Source organism: Rhea pennata, chromosome 1 (assembly GCF_028389875.1).
Source record: "Rhea pennata isolate bPtePen1 chromosome 1, bPtePen1.pri, whole genome shotgun sequence".
Lineage (NCBI taxonomy): Eukaryota > Metazoa > Chordata > Aves > Rheiformes > Rheidae > Rhea > Rhea pennata.
Window position 1 is genome coordinate 41684765 of NC_084663.1, and position 20113 is coordinate 41704877.

The 20113-nt window shown below is 34.4% G+C and overlaps 1 protein-coding gene across 3 annotated transcripts in view; it reads right to left on the reverse strand.

Moving 5' to 3' along the window:
- Positions 1–600: 600 nt before the first annotated feature.
- CAPS2 (calcyphosine 2) overlaps positions 601–20113 on the reverse strand; it is a 31836-nt gene continuing 12323 nt past the window's right edge. For all 3 annotated transcript variants that reach the window (XM_062567922.1, XM_062567914.1, XM_062567907.1), the window contains 11 exons: positions 19978–20045; positions 17587–17706; positions 16121–16195; positions 15151–15246; positions 14952–15045; positions 12775–12890; positions 6654–6730; positions 4857–5011; positions 3849–3968; positions 2676–2772; positions 601–1076 (listed from right to left, as the gene is read on the reverse strand). In XM_062567922.1, coding sequence (XP_062423906.1) covers positions 901–1076; positions 2676–2772; positions 3849–3968; positions 4857–5011; positions 6654–6730; positions 12775–12890; positions 14952–15045; positions 15151–15246; positions 16121–16195; positions 17587–17706; positions 19978–20045 — 1194 coding nt within the window. In that variant the 3' untranslated portion in view covers positions 601–900. The remainder of the gene's footprint in view (positions 1077–2675; positions 2773–3848; positions 3969–4856; positions 5012–6653; positions 6731–12774; positions 12891–14951; positions 15046–15150; positions 15247–16120; positions 16196–17586; positions 17707–19977; positions 20046–20113) is intronic.

The following is a 20113-nucleotide window of genomic DNA, read 5'->3' on the forward strand; positions in this document are numbered from 1 at the left end:
TAGGTTCAGAGTAGATATGAAATTCTATACATCAGTTTTGCTAAAGGATACCATTGCTTGCTAAAGGATACCATTGCTTAGTTTTAGATAAAATAATAGCAGTAAAATATACAGAAAGAGATATTTAAATTTTGCTTTCAAAAAAAAACTTAGCAAAATAAAAAGTGCATCACAAAATCTATTTGTGCAATGAAAGGCTGCACAGTATACCCAGACTGTATTCACAAGATTCTTATTAAAATCTTTGGGATTCAGTGCTCAGCTTTGGATGCCTGACCAAGATGTGTATATACAATCAGCAGAGGTGGTCTGCATACCAGTCTAAAAGCTAATTGGTGTGAATTTCTCTACATTTTCAGTAGTGCAGATATCCTCAAAACTGGAGGATGATCTGCTCTCTTTCAGGCTAAGCACCACCATAAGAAACAAGAAACGAAAAGAATGTTATCAGAACAAATGTATTATAAGCAGAAAATGCTGAAAAAAGCTCTCATTGGTATTTTTACAGTCAAATCTAAAGTTTTCCACAACACATCGTAAAACTAAATTTTCTCTTATATGCACCCTTCATGTATTTTAGTATTCTATTTTCCTGTTATTTTAAAAATAGGCTACTTCCTTCTAATATTAAATAAATGATGCCTTCTGTTAGGGGGAACAGCCTTTACTATTTCCAGTAAAAAGGAGTGAAGTATTTACCTTTAGGAAGTATTTAGTTTAGCTCAAAGGATACTAAGCAACCCATTATTTATTATTCTAAAAGCACGTAAAATTTTCAGCCCTTGAAATCAATTTAAGACACTAATTGTGAAGTAGCACATGTCAAGACTAAATCCTCACTTATTTATTTTGCCCCTGGTTTATCATGCCTCTCTTTTCCTTTTTTTGACTTCTTCCACCCTAAACTCCCCAAGGGTTCCTTAAGATATTAACAAAATCATCATCTTCCATGATTCCAACACTTAATCCTTCATAGTAATCTTCAAACTCAGAGTAGGATACTTCATTAGGATTGCTGCAGGAATCTCCTAGTGTTTCTAGAAATGATGATTTAATTTCTTCTTCTGTAGCTTTGCCTGTGAAAGTATTTTTTTCATTAAATGTATTTTCAAGAGCAGTGAATAAATAGCATTCAGTATATTTCAAGAAATAAACTTTTCACTTTGAGCTTACATTCTTTTCTTGAACAAGTTAAAATATTTTGAATCCACTGAAGCGAAAGTCATTGGCTCACTTAGTACCAACTGCAGAACTGATATTACTTTAACAGCACGTGATAGCATTAAATATCAGAAAAAAACACGATACCACAGTCAATTTAAATAGATTACAAAATTAGGAAGATTTTTCTTCCAATGATAAAGAACTGGATGGTGCATTCCTAAATTTTGGTAATTTAGAAGTAATCTTTATAACAAAGCATACGCTTAATGCGAAACAAGTTTAAAGCTCTAGAAAAATCTTAAGACCGGAATTGACATTCGAGCAGTGTTCTGGAAGTGACATTTGTGTCTTCTAGTGACTTCATAAAGATTATATTTGAGATTATATGACATTAAGAAGGAGTTTTATATTTGCAGTTCTTATCCTTTGGAAAATATCAATTTCAATGAATTACTGTCCTCGCTGTTACAACATGACTCTGTTGATTTCAACTATATTCACCACTGCAGTACATGCTTCTAACAGAAGCATGTTTTTATGGTCTACCGTCCTTGCTCAATAGCAACTGTGACATTTCTGAGATTATTTCCATTTACTGTCTATGCAATCATTGAGTTTTCTCTGGCTAGCTTTTTAGGAACAAGACAGAAAAAAATATTCTGACAAATAGGATGAAAAGTTATTTGAATTTACTGAACTCTCAGTTCTGAAGGTGGAGGGAAAAATGGATGGTGGTCCAAAGAGGTGAATTACAGAGAACTAGAATCACAAAGATTTTCCTCTGTCCATGCTACCATGTGTCTCCACGTGTTACCATTAAAATCACTGGCAATACAGAAAACATCCTCCCTTCTGCAGGTAAGGGAGGGAAAAGCCACCAGGGAGACTTTCACAAATACTAATTTGATACACAGAAATGTTATTTTAGAAACTAACCTACAAAGATTTAAATGCCTATTTTTTCAATGGCTGAAATTGAACCTTTTTGAGAGCCCTGAAAACAATAACGAAGATATCAACATTTCTTCTGTAAGGGATGACAGCCTAGGTCCTAGAAATAAATTAATAATTTGTTTAGAAACTCAAGTACCAGTTGTATTTAGTGACAATTGGAAATCTTGCATGCTTTGAAGAAAAACAGTAATACGAAAAAGTTTCTCCTCCAAAGTGAAAATTAATAACATCATATGTGTCACTGATTACTTGCATGCAAAAGTTGAGATGCAACTACTTAAATACAGTCCTATATGGGTAGGGAAAGAAATCTAATCTGCACAAATGAAGTATTTGTAGCTCGAGAAAAAGCAAGTATTAAAACTGTGTACATGAACTACATTACAATTTATAGTCATGTACCAGATAGACACATTATAGACGATCAGAGGAAAAAAAAACAGCTTTTGTTAACATCTCCAATCTAAGTCAATAAAACCCAGATTATATTTACACCAAATAGGTTCTGGATCCAGTATCTCTACTTACAAGTTGACTTTTTTAAAAATGAGAATTACCTGCCAGTACTAGAGGGTGTTTCTTTGCACAGTAACATTTTCTGATGTCTACCATAGGTACACTCCCAGTTTTGTTGAAATCTAGTTTCATATAGGCCTAAACAAGGGGAAAAAAAAAAGCAGGCAAAGAATTTAATAATATATGCTAAATATACTTAACTACATATCAACTAAATATCACAGATATTTAGATCCACACAATGCATCAGATCAACTTATCTACTTTATATATAAGCAAATTTAATCTGCCATTATAGTCAGTGGATACTAGAAAGTGATTTTAGAATATGGAATCTGATAATTATTGTATCTCAACAACTTTCACATAAAATGTCACCTAACAAACTCAAAAAAGTTGTCTTTTCTCTCTCCAAAATGTCTAGCTTTTCCTTAGAATCCGAAGTTAGGCTACTTCCTTTCTGCATCCTCCAGTTACAATGACTCTTAGGTCATTCTGATAAATAGGAAAGCCTCAATACTGCTAACAGCAGTCTCATTTTTATTTCAGCAGTTTTGCTCAAATGTACACTTAATACATAAAGTAGGAGAGTCAGACCCTCAGCAATTAGAAATATGAAAATATATGTTTTTTTTTCCTGATCTTCATGATACCCAGTCACCATAATATTGGCTAGTTTGTAATCAATGTTTCATACTACAGATGGCTCCACATTACATTACCAGCCCCTCTGTCGATCCAGTTTTGAGATTCACACATAACAAATGCTATTTCAACTATAAAATGTCTCACTAATACAGCTTCTCTACGTGTAGGTAGGTCTCAAAGAAGGCAAGTATTATTTCCTCATTTCACACATCGAGGAAAAAATATGCACAGAGATAGTGATCTGTCCAAAATCAAGCAATCAGACTTCTGGAAGAGATAGTTTCACGCAGCCAAATGTTTACACACTAGACTGAACAGTGAGAACAGGCACATACACTCAAACTCAAAATAATTAAACATTTAATTCTAAATTGCAGAGTTCAAAATTAACGATGAATTGACAGAACAATGTGTAGTCTTCTAATCTACATTTATTTTAATAAATTTATCTGACAGCTTAAAGAGTTGATTAGAGGCACAATTTAAGAAAAATTAAAACATCATGAATAACTAACTCCAAAGTTAGACTGCAAAATATCTACACTCAGTATCTGCCAAAAACTTACTTTTCTTACAAATGCTTTCCGATACTCATTCATTTCTCCAACTATGGCACGAATAAATTCCCCATAGTCAACTTTATCAGTCTTGCTATGATCAAGAATAAGCCATAAGGATTTGAAGTCCTGTAATTTAAAAGTAATTTCCCAATGTTAATTCTTATAAAATACATGTGAACCTAACTATTGGGGTATTACTGCACTGTGAAGAAAATGCAGAACACTATTTTTATTTTTAGGTAAGATAAAATTCATTGCATTTAAAATAAAAGACATACTACAGCTGCGGAGATAAAACTTGACTAATGAAATAAATAAAAAAAATTTTTTTAAACAAGCCCATCACTTGCAGTTATTGTAGATGGAAAAAAAATCAAGTATTAAAAAAAAAAAAGATTTCCACTCGAAGATGGTGCAACATTGACAACTCCTATTAAATTCAAAAGCTATGTCACTACCACTTAAGAGAAAAAAAAAATCCTAGTTCTTCTCTGATATTAACGCAAGGCAGCAAAGTTCTATAAATTTTTTCTCAACAATGGAACCAAATAAATCTTGATGTCTTTACTGTGTCCAAGAACAAAGCAATAACGTCTTCACAAACAACTTCCAAATCCAAATTGGCTCAAAGATTTGCCAAAATAACGCAAGTTATTAAGGGTCACTGATGACCGTAAAAAAGTACAACGTTATCTGCAGTTTTGCTAACTGTGGGTAATTTTTACAATGCAATGTATAAATGTTAACAAAATTACTGTCATGTAAGTTAAAAGCAACTTAAAGGAGAAAGAAAATAGCATCATATTAATTATTTTAAAATGGCCAAAAAAGACAAAAATGGATCACAATCCCACTTGTTTCTTCCTAACACAAAACTGTGCAAAAGTAATTTTTTTTTAATTTCACATGGGATTGAATACAAAAATATCAACACACCACAAAGTTAAGAAAATACAATAAAAAACCCACAAATCCTTGCATATGTAGTTATTAAGCAGTTTCAGCTAGACTTACCCCTTCAGGGACTTCCAAATGGAATAATTTTAGAGCTTCCTTGAAGTCTGCCTGAGAGAGAAATCCATTTCTGCTCTTGTCTATTTGTTGGAAATACTTGCCTAAACCTGTAACAACACGAACTCCTCTTTTCCTTAGTGTCTCTCTGAGCATACCTGAGAATCCAGATAACAAAATATTTACATAAAGTTGGCCACATATTTTGTAGATGATTTAAAATAAAACAAAACTACAACTACTTATGACTACTAGTTAAAATGATACATCCAGGCTTGCTCACTTTTGAGGGGAAAATGTCAGTTCAAAACGGAAGTCAGTTGCTCAACATTTGAAGTCATATTGAAGTTCATAGAAGCCATATGAAGAACAGCAACATCTAACAAACCATTATAAAGGCCACACAAGCAAAGGAAGAACGTTTTTCACTCTACGTATGCTCAAACTAAAAAACTGCTTAATTCCACTAGAAATGATTACATATCATCATTCAACATAGAAAGCAATATACCAACATCACCCTACGGCAATACAAACTTTTGATTGTGGGACACAGAATCGCTCATTCACTGTACAGAAATGTTAAACAAATGTGGAAACAAGAACAAATACAAGTGATTCAGCAAAATTTTTCCAAAAAATATCCACAAAACTATTTATACGGTAAAAATGATGGTGGTATCAAAATCTCTAGGTAGTAGGCAGGCTTTACGGGTGTCCGAATTTCTGAATATACTCTGTTAATGCAAGTCATCTGCTATTATCCTACTATTTTTTCAAACTACTAATATTTACAGTTATAAATCAAAATGTGGGAGTTGTTTCCAGTAAAAGATCACACTCAGCATGTTAAAATAGGTCATAATGTAACCTTCTTGCAGGCCACATCAGCAAATGTTAGATACAATCAGATAATCGCAAAAATCAATGTGCATGTATGAGAGGCCAGGGGAAAAAAAAAAAAAAAAAAAAAAAAAAAAAAAAAAAAAAGGAAGAAGATAAAAACTTTCCCCAATTTATTAGTCAATGATTTTTTTAAGTAAATGTCAAAGCAGATTTTAGTTCTAAGACTACATAAAAAAAAAGGTTTAGCTAATGACAGCAAATATTTGAACAATTCAGGAGCTGGTCAAATTCAACAGTTTTTGCATATTGTCTTTGTAATCTCTGATCAACAACAGTGTACAAATATCTTTCTATAATTTTAAATACAAAGATATGCCCTTGTCCAAAAAGCTGTAGGTAACAACCTGGTAAAATTTAGTTACGTATTCCAGCATATACTAATCGATATATACTCACATATTAGTTAACTCAATATTATAGACTATGAAAAATAACAACTTTTCAATATTCTGAAATACCTTTAGATAGTTCTTTTGATGATTAACATAATATTACAAAATTAACTGAAGAAATGGGATGGTATTTGGTACATTTTGCCAGTAATTTTTAAAACAGTGCCAATTTAACACAAAATCAGTGCCACGCTTTAATATATTTTTAGAGTAATGTTTTATTGATTATGTTCATAATTATTCTGTACAATTTCTATGATCTCTTGCTAGACTTCTTATTTAAAGAAAGAAAATTAAAAGGTGTATTTATGAGTGGATGCAATATTCTTGTGAATGTTTTATTCTGATATCAGATTCCAGTAATAATCGTGTTAACTGAAAAATCTAATTTCTGTTTAATTTCATTTATACAAATAAAATCCTTAAAATGCCACTACTGTTCTTTGTGTTGAGCTATAAACAGAAAGAAATTAAAATTAAGTGGGTTTTAATAGATACAAACCTTGGATCTTCCTGAAAACTTTGCTGTCATCAGTCTCTGGCCTGTCAAATTCTTGCTCGAGCTCCACAGAAGTAGCTCTAAAATAGTCAAAATTTATACTGATTGGTGGATTTACATGTAATGTTACTGAATTAAAAAAGTAGTGAAAAATTTTTGAACTTCAAATTTAATTCTTATGGTACCCTTACAAGCATAGTATCCAACTGCTTTAGTTTGTGGCCCATACGGAAGTCATTGCTCAGTAGTTGCAGATATGCAGAAATTCTTGTCTGACAATATTCTATTAGCAGCTCCTCTACTAATTCATTAATCATAGATCATTCCTCGTGTGTGTAAAATCTCCAGAACCAAATTTCAAGATTAAGTCCCACTCTTCAAGCTAATACCACCAGAAATTTGTTAACCAGTAACATTTATTTAAGAACAGGAAAAGAAACCTCTCTTTAGAAATTTCAAAACTATATAATTTGCGTTTGGAATCTCTACTCTCCTAGCAAGCTAGTTAAATGCTAAGTGAAACTGCTAACTGAAAGAAAAGAATTAAGTAACTTCCCCCCCCCCCATCTGTTTCATGTCTTAGCTCCTCATTCATCACTAATGGGACACAAGGACAAAAAGACTAACATTGTTATAAGCCAGACAGAAGAAGGGTAGAATAAGTTGTTTTCCATAATGCAGACCAAGAATAGTATCACTTAATGGACACTGGGGACCAATTCAGCAACATACCCCTACTAAAGAATACCTCAGCAGAGGGATAGAATTATTTAAAATTTTCCCTTAGTCTTCAGATATTCCATATGTCACCAAATCCTTACAGGCAGGACAGGTTCTGATTCACCTTACTGAGGTAAGCCCTGAACCAAGGAGGAAGTGTTCTGGACACAATCCATCAGTGGCATGCAAGAGTAGTAAAAGAGAATTCCAGATCTTTTAATTGCCATGACACAGGCAACCAGGCAACCTACAAACAGCTCCCATGAAAAACTCCCAGAAATCTGCTAAACAAGAAGTATGAAAAGTCTGCCAGCTGAAGGAGAAACTGTTCAGAAAGGGAACAGACATTATATTGACAGAAGTCTGGAGGTACCTGAGGAGTTCTCAGGTATGAAGACTTTAAGCAAGACAAACACGCATGTAGGCTAATTATTGATGAAAAATGCCTTTCTTTACTTTGTTCCTGTAACACAATACAATGTACTTTTAAGAAGACTATAATGAACAAATCATAGACTTCTAAAAGATAAAAATGCTTGAAAAAAGTTGATGAACTCCCAAAAATGCAAAATGGGAGTCTCACACATACGCACACAAAAATCTTGTGAGATAGCACAGAAAAACTTCAAGAGAACAAAGGTACTACAAGTTCTGGTTTGGGGCACATACTGCACATACTGCATACACTTCAAATGCATCTTGAGAAACATGTATTTCCTCCACAATCTTTGAACTAAATATTAATGACTAGACCAAATAGTGACAAGATGATCAGACAAAAAATAGGAAATGAATTAACTTTAAAACTAAAAGGCTTGTGAGCACTTGTGTGACTGCTGTTAGCAATCTTGGGAAACAATGGAAACAAAAATGTGTCTAAACATAGAGTTTTTCTTTTAATACCCTGTTAAACAACACACTGTTCAGAGTCTGACTGATTTTAACATCTGATGATATTCAGAATATGAGACTAATAGGGTGTCAAAAGAATGACAGTAAACTTGCCATTCAGTTTTCTATTTGTTACAGGACTTTATTCAGCCGTTTTCAAGAAATGTTAACAAAGGTGAAATCTTCAAGAAAAGATCTACTTAAACACTGATGCCATTTCAACTGGACATTGCATAGATATCTTCCTCAAAAAAGAAATGTCTCAAATCAATGTCTCAATAGATCAATTTCTTTAAGTGTGTCCATGTAATCAAAAAGTAGTGATGATGTGAATGTTAAAACCGTATTTAATACTATTTTAAGTGTCCACACTGCTAACTGTAAGTTATACAGATCCAGGAAAAAAAAAAAAAAAAAAAAAAAAACACAAACACACACACACACACTCCCTCCCCCCAACTTTTCTTAGTTCAGGTGTTTGAGTGCAGATTTGGAGGGAAGAAGACACCTTCTGAAAAAAAACACAAAGAAGTCTTAACTACTGAGTTTAAGGTACTAGTAAAGCACACAAGTCTTTTCTTGCACTGGAGACTAAACAGAACACTTCTAGCTTCAATTAAAGCCTGATTTGGAAAATACATAAGCCTTCTCATTTCAATACAAGCTAATAAAAAGAAGAAAGATAGGCATTTTTCCATGATACTATGTTTTGCATCTTTTTCTAAAGAAAGCAGTATTAGTTACAATTACAGACATAGAATCCAACTCAAAGACTTCTGAGGTCATTTCTATTTGCTGTCATTCATATAGGCAAACTGTAGGTCTGTCAAAATAAACAAAAGTAATACTCAGAGCTGTCAGAAAAAGGTTTCTTTTCTAGGTATGACTGTTCTGGCAAGAAACACCAGCAATCCTATAGACCTAAAACTGGATCAGCATGTCTTACACAGGGTCTAGGAATTATATCTAGGAATTATATTTAAAAATTTGTGTTTTGTCTGGCAAGTTGTTCACTTCTCAGGAGATTTTAGGATACATTTCTAGCAACACCACTCAGAAATTGTTATAATGTTTGATTAAATAAAAGACCATACTATAGAAGAACTTTCTAGAATAAAAAAGTTCACTAATTACTTTAATCAGAGGAGGAATGCAGAGACACAAGCACTACTGCCAACTTAATGCTGCTTGCTCATTTGCGCCTTGCCACGGAGTACTTTCTTCTGTTTTCTGAGGCCAAAGATTTCCTCTCTGCTATCTATGAAGGATTTTTCACCTATTTGAGCAACTCCCAATATGCAGTTCAGAAGCTTGGCTAACTCAAATCCCGTAAATCTATGGGAAGAAAGAGTTAACAACCAGTAAGAGAAAATGACTCGCCCTCTCTAAAACACATCTAAAATACAAGGGATTCATGATCTGTGATGGCAGGGCATAGGACCTCCTGAGAACCTGCAACAGACTATCTGAGCAGGATTCTCTGTGATTGCAGCAATGGGGGGACAAGGACTCACTTCAATAGTTTTGTACCAGAGAAAGCAGATAGTTCAATTTCAATAATCTCTGGTCTCAGAAAAGACAGTCAGACTTTCTACAAAAATCTAAGAGAACATACTTTAACTTGAGAGAGAATAAAAAAGCAGCAATTTGTAGCAGAAAATCCAGACCTGAATTACGACTTGAAGAGCAGGTCATGATTCTGAAGCCTTTAGAGATAATATTCAATCAACTCCAAACTCTACAGGTACCAGATTAGCAAATGAAGTTGTGTAACAAAATGATATGCTTCAGAGATGCAAAATCTTACATAAACGTTCCAAAATTAAATTGTATTGTTTTCCATTTCATGGAAACATTGCAGGGAGAGAACAATTAACAGTAAGCATCATACAACTATATATTTCTATAAACCATTCAATTGAAATTTACTGTTTTATGGATTGTTAACTTACAAATGGCTGCTTTGCAGAGTTTTCAGTGTAAAGGGACTGTACAGTGAATATAACTGTAAGAACAAGCACCATGTATTTAAGCACTTGCAGAAAGAAAAGTTATGTTATTCTAACTAAAGCTAATTCCTAATTCTAATTTTAGAAAGTATTTAACTATGGCTCTGTTATTGCTGTTCCTACTCTACAACTGGATTGGAACACCTGGCTTATGAAGAGAGGCTCAGAGAGCTGGGACTGTTTAGCCTCGAGAAGCCTTCGGGTAGAATCTTACTGTTCGATATAAATACCTGCTTGCAGAGAGTAAAGAAAATGGAACCAGCCTCTTTTCAGTAGTGCCTAGTCAAAGAACAAAAGCCAACGGGCATAAACTGACAAACAGGAAATCCTGTTTGAACTTAGTAAAAAAAAAAGTTTTCACTCTGAGTGTGGTTGAACACTGGAACAAGACGCCCAGACTGTGGAGTCTCCATCCTAACAGACGATCAAAACCCAACTGGACACAGTCCTGATATACCTGCTCTAGCTGACCCAGCTCTGAGCAAGGTGGGCTGGACTAGAGAATCTCTAGAGGTCCCTTCCAAACTCAGTCATTCTGTGATTCTATGAAAGTTTTATCTTGCAATATCTACTATAGCCTAACTCTTCATCAAACTTCAATTCACAAAGCTCCAACTGTATTTCCAATTCCTTTAAGTAACTTCCATGTTCAGAAAATGTAGTAATATAATAAATTTTCATATCAAAATGAAAATTTGGTATGAGATCCTGTGTTAAGAACCAGCATATCAACAATAAAATCCAGACACCTCAGAGGAAGACACTGCATTCCCTAGACAGTTTACTTCTATATAGATATTAAGATGAGAATACTATCTACAAAATGGTGCATACTCAAAGATCACCCATTCACTAACCATCTGAAAGAGTTCTAAGAAACTCCCATCTTTCAGACTATGAAACAATCTAATTTACCAAAACCACTTCAAAAGAAAAATTACAGAAATACTGCTCCAAAGGAGCTTTTTGCTACCTAAATGTATTCTCTTGAGCTGTATCAGCATCACACCTACATTCTGCTGATCATAAAAGAAAGGAAATGCACAAGGAGGAAATAATTTTCTCCCTAAGACAACAGCCTATCCTCTTGGGAAGAGCTATTTGCAGACATAGACCAGTTTTCTTTCAGTAGGAAAGAGAAAAGGAATAAAACAAAACAAAACAAAAAACCCACTAAGTTATATATCCCAGTGAAACACACTGGGATCACTCACATCTCACTATTAAAACGTTAAAAAATGTCCAAATCAGAAACTTCACTAACTGATGGTTTACTGTACCCACTAAAATTACAGTGATTCAGCAACAAGAGATGCACTTAAAACTATGTTCTTCATAGTTCTTTGCCACAGTAAACTATACTGATGATAACAGGGACACTCAGCCACAACAGTCAACATTGTCAGTCATGTTAAATTAATGCAAATGGGGGTTGTAGAGATGCTAAGTGTTCATAAACCGTGACCTCCATATTTCTCTTGTAGGTGTTGTTAATTATAGCATGTAACAGAAAGAATTCTATCTCTTCCTCCTCTTTGTTTTCCCTCACTTGAAATAAGGAGGAGGAGAAAACTGGCAATTTATCAGTATTAACATCTTAATTCTAAAGACATATAATACCAAACAATATCAAATTACTAGGTATCAATACTAGCCCTGTGCACTCTCTACTCCAGCTCTCCCAACACTGATCGGCTGGATGATATGCAGTAGCAGAGAATGTTATCAAGACTCATTTTCTTCTTCATCGGAAATGCAGAATTGGTGCTAGCGGCAAGTATTACCCTCTGTCGCAGTAAGCAGCACACCTCTTTCGACCAAAATACTAAAGCTGCAATGTACAGAGAATCTCAGAGCCTTAGAAGAGTGGGTGAGAAAAAGCTCTGTTGGAAATTGGGTTCAGTACCCCAAAGGGGCAAGAAGCAAATGCGATGATAAAGTAAGATGTAGTCTTCACATGTCAATATCTGGAGAATGACAGTAAAAGAAAAATAAATGGAAGGAGAAGATTAAAAGAGAGTGAGAGCGCGTGCATACAGTTGGGTGAGAGAACATGCACACGCTGAAGTCTTTCCCCCTACTTCTGTTCAAAAACTGTAACATTATCATGTCTGACTGTTTCATGTTCGTTTGAAACATAAGCGTCAAAAGACTCAGTGATACTGTTGATCACTTAAAAAATGACTTTTTTCCCAAATGCAGCACTTCAGTTCATCATGTAAAAATTTCAGTATATGACTTGTATATAAAAAAATCTGACTCCAAACACAGGGAAACAGAATAGTTTCATAATTAAATTAATTCTTATTTTAAAATTACCCCTTATCATTCTAACAAATTACTGAATTACCGAACATCCATTCACATCTATTATTTCTTCCCAACAGCCTAAATATAGAATTTTTAACAGTATAAATAATATAATGAAGATCCAATTAAAAAAAAAAACTAAACAAACTTTTTTGTAAGGGAGGATGAGTAATTTGAAAAACTGCTGCACTTACTTTAGAAAATCCATAGCTGCTTCATCAATACTTGTCACACGAAGGGTGAGAACAGGGTTCTGCTTAACACTTTCTGGAAGATTATGATCAACACTTCGGAAAGTGAGGTTTGCTCCCTGAGGACAGAACATAATGAATCACAAGTCCATTATACATTTTGTAGAACAGGTTCTGCACCTGGATTTTTCTGGATTCTATAATGATGAAAGGAGAAGAAAAACAGAAAAGCAGAGCCAGGCTGTGAAGGAACAATGCTCTACAATCTCACATGCCTGAGCCACAGGCAGGCACATTAGGCCACAGTAGGCTCTTCTACTAGACAAATCGCTGTGTGAAAGGTAACAATTATCATCTTGGAGTCTGCAGCTGTTTTTTTTAGTGAAGAAAAAAAAAAAAAAAAAAAAGGGAAGAATGTAGGATGTAGAAGGTGCTACACTGATTTAACAACAAACACCTTTCAAACAACAAGAAATCGTTCACAGCTATTTTGAACAATAAGATTTGAGAGACACAAACAACTATAAAGTAGCCATTCCAAAGTTCAAATCGTTCATGCACTGTTTAAATATATGGTAATTCTTTAAAATTACCGTATTTCACTAATAAATCCTGGTAAAAATATACTAATAGTAATATACAGTTCCCAATATAGTCCCTTCTAAGTATTGATTTAGGTTCAGCTCAGTTGATTAGAGCGTGGTGCTGCTAATGCCAACGTCACGGGTTCAGTCCCCGTTTGAGCTATGCTGAGGGTTTGACTCCAGAAGTCCCTTCCAACCTTGCGATTCTATGATTTTATTACAGATTCTCCTCTTCCCTCCAGGTTGAGGTCAGGGGACACCTTACATTTACTTCAACATTCAAAACGTTATTTGAGTTGGGAGAAGAAGGAAGAAAGGGAAGTGGAAGGAGAGAAAAAGCAGCAGACTAAAAGCAAGGAACCCTGAGAAGAATCACAGAAGCAGTAGTTCTAACTGTAATACCATGCAGGCTTCAGTTGTAAAGTCTCCAAAAACCACTAAGTAGTAAGTGAAAATCTGTCAGCCCCCTGGACTTTGAGAGACAGTTGTATATCTTAATGTCAGCCCAGAAAAACAGTTTGCAGATATGGGGATGTACAGATAAAACACTACCGCAAGGGCTATAAAATTCAGTAACAGTACATTTTCTGGATGCCTTAAAAAGGTATCTCTATCCAGAACACATTTTAACCATTCCACTGCAAGTTGCAAACATATCAATAGCAACCATAAAAAAAAGTCTGAATAGTTGCAACCACCATACAGTAATTATTTAATCGTGTAAACTCTTACATGGTAGCCAGATGTAAACAGTTAAGAGAAGGTAGGTGACTAGACAAAATACTTGAAAAACTAATGTTGTGTTCTTTTATTTTCATATTCAAATACATCATTTACTCTAAATTTAAGATTAGTAGGGGGATGAAAGGCTGAAAACTCAGTGGAAACATCTTCTACCTGAAAAATTGCTTAAGTCTTTATAAACCAGGAACATTTAACCCACAAATCCAGCAGTACAGATGATGCAATGTCATCTACCTTCATTGATGAGATTAGCTGCTGGATGAAGTTTAGCCTAGTTTAAAATGCTCCATTTGATAAAGTCTTGACTTTAGATACTATATATTCAAATGATATTTCAAGCTAACACCTTTTTGTAAAAGTTTCTTTTCAAAGCTATTTCTAAACAGCTGGTGGTAAATCTCCTCAAAGTTTAGGTTAAAACCTATTACTGTATAATTTTCTTAGGTTTAAATAAAACCTATTCAGTCATTCCTTAATGTTAAAAGTGTCAGCAAACCTTACAAAGATTATTAATTTTTAACAAATGCTTTAGTCTATTTCATCTTCAAGACCCTCCTGCCTGAGCTGTTAGTTTTGTCATGCTTTAAGGTCTAGAAATGCTTCACTGTCTGCAGCCTTATGCCCTCTAGTGGCAAAAGTACAAACTATAGCTTAATCTGAAAACAAAAACAGAATCGCTAAACATTCCAACAGCAAAATAATCCAGACTCCTGAAAATTTTAGGTGGGAAAAGCCTACTGAAATTAGTTGAAAGTCTTTCCCTTAATGCTAGAACACAATGTGCAATTCTAATATCTAGATATTATTTCAAAATCAACAATATTGACATATGTTCCATAGAAGAATACTTACAGTATAGAAGTCGCTAAGATCATACGCTTTTCCCTTCTTTTGTCCTTGCTGGTGTTGATAAATTCCCTTCTGAATGAAAGGCAAGGCATTTGTTCTGTGAAATAATTGAAATCTGATCTTAAAACGATAGTTAAGCCTCTTAGATTTGTTGTAAAAGATAATGCAGTCCAAATAACCTTTTCAAAGTGACTTATCCTACCTATTTTTTCCAAATTGTCGAAATTCATAGACAGTAATGGATCTGTCATACACAAAAAAAAATCCAATCAACTCTCTACAAGCATCACGACCATTTCTAGAAGGAAAATTGAAAATAATCTTTAGATTTTTGCATTTATACAAATCAATTTCAACTCAAACAAAAATAGCACTTCTATTTTGAAATACATATTTTATGTCCAATGTCATTTATTGTGTAATCCTTTTCTTTGAAAGAGATACCTGACTCTGCTCACTGAAATACTGTGTAATTCAATCTGTAGATTTGGACACGTCTTAGTATTATAAAGAACGAATATCGAATTAAGAACCCCTTTCAAAACTGCATCTCAAGTATACCAATGTAATTTTCATTCATTAACTAAAAGATTAGCTAAAATCAAAATTCCTACATTCATTGTAATACATGAAGTGATATGGCTGAATCCTCAGCTGTGTCTATCAAGTAGAATATACAGCTCAGTGCTCCAGAAGAGCCACATACAGAGCTGAAGAACGTTTGTATGCCCTCCTCCCCCGCAATTTAGACCAGTTACAAAGATATGCTAAATCTGCAAGTTCTGAAGGTAAGGTGTTACAAACAAGATAAAGTCATTCTTTTGATCCACAGTGGTTGCCACATGTTAAGATAAGGCAAATAAACAAAAAAAAAAGTGCAATGACTAAGAGCACTATTCTACACAATCCCTGTGACCTGCACAGAGCTAAAATGGATAAATGGTAATATAACATTACTTAAGCATCTTAATGCTGTGCAATGGGACTGTAAAACCACTAACAGCAACATCAAAATCTGTATTTGTATTATGTGTGAATATATACCCATACAGCACATACCTTTTTCTAAGTACAGGGCTCAGAAACAAAGGTTCAGTGCAACTAATCAAGAGGGTAAAGATCATCATTCACCAATTTATAGAACTGAAAATCTTTATAAAATTTGTGATTACCTTGATACAACCCTACTATCAAAGCGTAGCTTGTTGGAAAGAATGTTTTCAGTTAATCCTGATTTTGTCTTTATTCTGTGAAAATAAGTCAACATGTTAACACCTATATGCTCACAAAGCAATATTAAATGAAAATCAACTGTTTCAGAACAGCAAAACATGTGAAATATGGTATCCTTGGCAACCTGGTTGAAGAGATGATCCCTTGTAGTTGAATTAAGACAGCAACTCAGAGCTGTTATGTGAAAGGCATTCTGCAATTATATCATACAGCTGTTCACCACACAAAAGCAGAGTGCATCCACAGAAGCTATTGTATGAATAGGATATTTTGTTTAGATATGTTGATGTCAAGAATTAAACCTTCACCATGCACTATGTTTCTACTGCACAATACATTTTCTTGCAAAATACGCGTATAGGGTCTTCTTTAGCCATCTAAATACTTTGTATCAACCTTATCAGTACAGATCACAAGAGGGTTTTTTTGTTTGTTTTTTTATAATACAAATAAAACAAAATTGTTGAGAAAGCCTTCAGAACATGGTACTAAAATAAGCAAAACAGATGTTTGCCTGCATGTTAAGACAGATTAACAAAACAAAAATAGGAACTCCACATCCGTTTCATTATATAAATCAAAATGTTTTCCTGGTCCTTCTCAAACCCTTGGAGTAGCCATTCCAATGTTCCCGGGCAAGGAATGACATCTAAATGCCCATACAGTTACCTATTTCTGCAGAAATCAAAACACGAAAGAAAGTATGATTGTGTTGTGGAGATCTACATCAGCATTTGCTAATATATATTTTTGCAATTTTATGCACCTAAGAATGGGAATCTTAACAAACAAAGAAAAAATACAGAAGGTTGCAAGCATGCAGCCAATTCAAAGGCAGCTGGCAAAACCCTGTAATGGAGAACAGTATGAGTATGAGCTTAGGATAGTACTCCAAGGTTCTACAAATACTCTGAATCAATCATTACATACAGAGAATCCACAAAATCCTGTCTCAATAGACAATTACAAGCACAGGGAGGCTACAGAAAAGTACTCACACAAAACTACTGGGTCCAAGTCAGGAACAAAACAACTAAAAAGGCATCAGGGATATTAGGAAAAGATACCAAACCACCGATGGCTCGCCTGGGACAGCCCTGGGAGGAGCAAGGACAAGATGTCCATCTCTCTCAGTAGAAAATTTGGGTTCCCCTGCCTGCCTCTGTGCTTGTAGAGATGAGCACTTACTGGTCTGATCACTCCCCTGTGAAAAGCCTAGAAGTAGCAAAGGTAGGGCACTATTCAAGTTCCCTCTCCTGCCATTGTCCCTCTGTGCTTCTTTGTGCTTGTAAAGACAAGCTTTTATCAAATAACCTATCACGGAAGACTTTAACAGAGCCCAAAACAATCAAAAAACAGAGCACAAAAATGTATTTCTAAAGAATGACCACTACAGAAAACTTACTTTGTTTCATGTAATGTTCGCTTTCTAAAACGCAGTGGTGCTGTCTCAAGTCCTGGAAGTCCATGAGATGCCTGATCAGTATCAGCACGTGTGGACTGCTCTGGGTCACTTATAACAGCTCTAATCAAAAAGAGCAGAAAGAAGCCCTCTGCATATTAGTAAGTAAGTATACATTTCAAATCTCACATATTTTTACTAAAAAAAGTGAGAACAATGCAATAGTAAGAACATGGAGATAGCCATTAACCATGCTTAATTTTGTGTTGGATTTTGTTTTTTTCAAAAAAAAAAAAAAAAAAAAAAGGCAGTCTGAACCTACTACTCAAAGTGAAATATATGCAATAATAGTCTGCTAATGCACCACTTGTAGTAACTTAATGGGTATAATTCAGAGGATTATGAAGGATTTTTTTTTCCCCCTCATTCCCACTATTTCATTAATCAGTGGCTCCTTCCAAAAATCAGTCACTGCCTTTTCTAGTGCTGGCTAATGACATGATTCAACAAAACTATAGGCACTTCCTCTCCCAAGGTCCTGACTACACAGTCTACAGGATCCCAAAGTCCCATCAAACACACACGAGAGAAATTAACTGAAATCTGAACGTTATACCATCCTCTTTATCCGTTTAACAATCAAACAAAAGAGGAGGCACTTTAAAAATATACTAGATTGCATCTACCTCTACATTATCAAAATGGTTAATAATCATAAGGAAAAATAAGTTTTGTATGGCTAATAATTTAAGTTTATAAAACTGCTCTGATCTATGCAGATCCATCTTTACACACAGATTAGTTACACTGATTCAACTGCAAATTTAGCTCCATTAAAAAAAAAAAAGAAATCTTTTGCGTTTCCTTTAATAGATTTTTCATGAGACAGTTTTGAATTAATCTTCCCCGATTACCATCCTGCTCTCTGATACCAATTCCCTTGGCAGTACCGGCACAGTTATATTTGGAACATAACAGAGATCTTCTTAAAAGTTCACCCTGTTGCAGCTGCTGCACTACTGAACATTGTTTTGACACTGTCAAAACAAAGGGTTCAGAGCAGAAGAAATACAAGAAAAATAAAAAGTGAAGCAGCTGAAGGAGTTTAAACATAGAAGGAACATAAGTGATCCAAGATGCACAACGTTGCACATTTAATCCTACATCAGTAGGATTAAAACCACTTCAACACAACCCATATATTGTTAAAATAATCCCTGTAATCACTTGCTTTGCTTATTTCTTTGTAAAAATATGACGAGACAAGTATTATTTTTGAATACTGGGTTTTCTGCATTGAGCACTGTTTCTAGATTTCATGTTCTTAATCTTGTTACAATGACATTTGAAATGTAAACATGATGTTTGATGAATATCTTTATGCAAGTTTGCTGACTGTGTTCTTGATACCTCAGCTTTTAAATAGCATAAAAGCATTAGTAGACTTTTATACAATACAGGTTGCTAAACTGCAGTTGGAAATGAAACAAAAAATAAAATGAAGTATAACAACATTCCAATCTCAAATATCAAGATTTCATAGGCTATAGTATCAGTATAAACAATTATAGAGACTGTACCTAAGCACAGATGGATCTTACTGTAGAAATGCCCACACTAGTTTTAAACAAGTAAGGTAACAAGAAATAATACTGAACTAGCCTACACCAAACTATATTGCCATGACCAGACAGCTTTAGTAAGTCTCAGAATTATTAAAGTATTTTTAAAAATGCAAAAAGTTCCTTGGAAAAATAATAAGGAAAGGTAGTTTTACTATACTCCTCTTTATCTATATACTACTTTCCCCCCCCCGCCTTCCCTTCCTTAACATAGCATGGTATCTTACAACACAAAGGCAACACTCTATAGGAACTAAAGGGACAGCAATGAAGTTAGGAGTGCTTTCCTTTGCAACCTGTACCAACTTGATTTATCTGTGTCTTTTTTTCCTACCTGCTTAGCACTGGGATAATACTCTTCTACTTCGAAGGAACGCTACATTAGTATCAATAAAAGAATATTAATAAAGCTGACATTCTTAGAAGGGAAACAATGCCGAAGAAGTGTAATTTATAACAACAGGCATTTATGCATTTTGCAGAGATACAGTAGGCTATTTTCAAAAAGTAATTTAAAGGTTTTACAATAACATTAAGTTCTAGCATAGAATTAAAAAAATATCTCAGCAATAACTGTACTAATGCATAGCGATTAAACTAGAGGCTGTTTTGGTTTGTTTGTTTAGTTGGGGTTTTTTAATACAAATGGCAACACTACAGAAGAGTCACAATGACATGGTCAAAACACCATCTTTGCAGTAAAAGCCAAATGCTCAGAGATCCAAGTTCTTCTCCACAGAAAACTGAAATTTTATTTAATAAAATCTCTTACCTAGATAATTGATCCACCATCACCTGTTCTACTACAGTTTGCTTTCTCCTCTCAGCAGCTACATCCTCCTGCAAGTAAAAATTACCAGAGAACAAATGAAATAGAACACCAGACATTTCAATAACTTACTAATGGT